This window comes from Macrobrachium nipponense, chromosome 22 (genome assembly GCF_015104395.2).
Source record: "Macrobrachium nipponense isolate FS-2020 chromosome 22, ASM1510439v2, whole genome shotgun sequence".
NCBI lineage: Eukaryota > Metazoa > Arthropoda > Malacostraca > Decapoda > Palaemonidae > Macrobrachium > Macrobrachium nipponense.
In genome coordinates this window covers 36,973,836-36,976,335 of record NC_087213.1, presented here as the reverse complement: position 1 = coordinate 36,976,335, position 2,500 = coordinate 36,973,836, and the positions used below count along the sequence as shown (strand labels likewise).

The 2,500-nt window shown below is 35.4% G+C and overlaps 1 protein-coding gene across 1 annotated transcript in view; it reads left to right on the top strand.

Annotated features, from left to right (window-relative positions):
- The window catches only part of LOC135198238 (trypsin-like), a 58,853-nt gene that overhangs the window by 428 nt on the left and 55,925 nt on the right, over positions 1–2,500 (top strand). The window contains exons 2-4 of the mRNA XM_064225810.1: positions 1–9; positions 1,015–1,163; positions 1,457–1,560. The exon at positions 1–9 is cut by the window's left edge and continues 51 nt beyond it. Of these exons, the coding sequence (XP_064081880.1) occupies positions 1–9; positions 1,015–1,163; positions 1,457–1,560 (262 nt within the window). The remainder of the gene's footprint in view (positions 10–1,014; positions 1,164–1,456; positions 1,561–2,500) is intronic.

Here is a 2,500-nt window from a genome sequence, read left to right as displayed (position 1 = left end):
CAATCACCAGTAAGTAATGTTGTTATTACAATAATTCTTTAAGGCTGCAGGTCTGATGATTTTGATTTCATGTCTAATGTACCTATATCCACTATTATCTCTTACTTTGTTGTTGTTGTTGTTCTTATGGGGAGTTAGGAAAGGCCTTTGAAAGGGCCTAAAAAGGGTGGCCGAAAAGGTTTTTCGCGTTGAGTTAAAGATGCGGGAATTTTCATATAGGATACTTATTGAATTATTTATTTTGGGTATGAAAATTTAATTTTAAAAAACAAATAATGTGCTTGTTTAATCCGTGGCAGAATAATTATTTTCTAATAAAGGTATAAACGTCTCTATATTTTAATTTTCGTTGGTGAAACAAAGGCTCTATTTAACCAATATAATCCTTATAACTTAAGCATGAGGGGTGGGAAAAGGAAAATCTAGCATGTATTCCGAGTAAGCTGGAGGTCGGATTACACCTTGTTTTCATAATAATTACCACTTTTGTGCCTGGGGTGAAAACGTAATGTGATTTCCGTGTATTCATTTACTCGGGGAGTAAGCTACAACAACTACTTTTGTTGTTGTGGCTTTGGTTTTTGCTTGTTGTGTGGTGGTTCCTGTTGGGGGTAAGGGCGTGTGGGTGGGGGTTGTTGTTAGGGAGCCCTATGGAAGAGCCAATGAGTTTATGAAAAAGATGTTTCGTGTTGAGTTAAAGATACAGGAATTTTAGGATACGATATTTATGATTTATGTCTTAGAATGAAAACGTAAAAAATAATATGCATTTTAAACAGTATAAAAAAATTATTTCTAATAAAATATAGCGTATTTATTTTAATTTTCGTTGGTGAAAGAGCGCTGTATTTGACCATAGATTTTAGCATGCACCCAAAGTAAGTTTCTCTGAGATTCTTACATGTTTACACTATTGATGATAAAAAAATAATATATATTCATTATTTTCGCTGATAAAAGTTGAATATACATAGTATATAAAATTTACTCAGTGAACTGTCATATTCACTTCAGCATGCGGTCGAAGTGCCGTCAAATTCATCTCCTCAAGGTTTGAGAGGGCTAGGGAATTGCCTAAGAGATTTGCGGCTCTTCTAGATATTACCGCAAGGCCACCGGTTGTCGGGGGATTTGAGTCACAGAGGAATGCGTGGCCATGGATGGTGAGTGCGGCCAAAATTTGATTAGCAAGTTGATGTCAAAGTAAATGAAAAGTCTTATTACTTGTCATAAGTGTCGTTAGAAGAGTTTCTGAGATTTTGTAGGCAACATGATTTCCCATTGAGTCTAACTTGTACCACCTGAAGACTATCAGGGGATGAAATAATTTTGTGTAACTGTATGATAACGGCACTCAATATTGCATGAAACCCAGATAAAGAGAACAAATGACAAACACTTTTTTTCTAGTTTAGTCTTTACTGTTTAATCATCTAATCAGCACAAAAATCCTTAGGCACTCATAGGGATCAAGAAAGAAGATGGCTTTGACTGGTTCTGTGGAGGCGTTCTCATCAATGACCAATGGGTTCTTACGGCAGCCCACTGCTTGGACACTAGGTAAGCTCTCAAGCCCTTTTTATGAACATATTTTTGGATCTGTTTATTTTCCTTCCCATTGTGTAAATCTCTGCAGGTCGTATTCATGCCTGATATCTCAAAAGCGTAGTTGATGAATGCAGTGGGAGATGTAAAGAATGAAAGAGAACGCTTCAGTCGACATATATATTAAAAGCAATTACTACACCAAGAAACGAAGCCGAATGATAAACGTTAGTGTGAAATTGCTGTAGTTTAACTTAGAAAAACAGCACTTCATTCAAGTTTTGAAGGTCATATACTTTGGCCATTATTTCTTTGGAGACAACTCAGAAGTAGAATCAAAATGTAATAAATAATGAATCTCTTATAAAAAAAAATAAAAAGCTTGCACACTAACATTTTGCTGTTTTTGAGCCAGTTTCCATAGATAGTGAGGTATACCCTCAGAAGGCGGAAACGTGGAAGATAAAAAACCAAGGCCATCTGCTTAACAAGGAATTATAGTAATTTTCAGATGAATATGCATCTCGCTTTTCAAATATACTTAGAGGAGAGAAACGAGATACAAAGATCCTAATGGTTTTTCTTACATTTAAAAAAAGAAGTGCTCTTTCATATATGTTATCTTATATTGCGTATGAATACACACACTAATCTACACACACTCGCATACACAACACTAGCACAGTTACACATACTACACTCATAGCTTATGATACGACCGTAAACGGTCTGAATTTTCAGTGCCCCATAAACGATGAAAGCTGTCAAATCATTAATGTTATCAGTAAAGATGTGTGCAACTCACAAATGGATGGGAATCTGTGGCTATTCTCCAATCAGGCAAAGACAATAACCTCAAGGTCAATGAAAGCTGTGGAAAATTAACAAATTACCTGAACTACTTTCCTTAGAAAAAAAATCAAATGTTATTGATTCATAACACCTTAGCTTATTG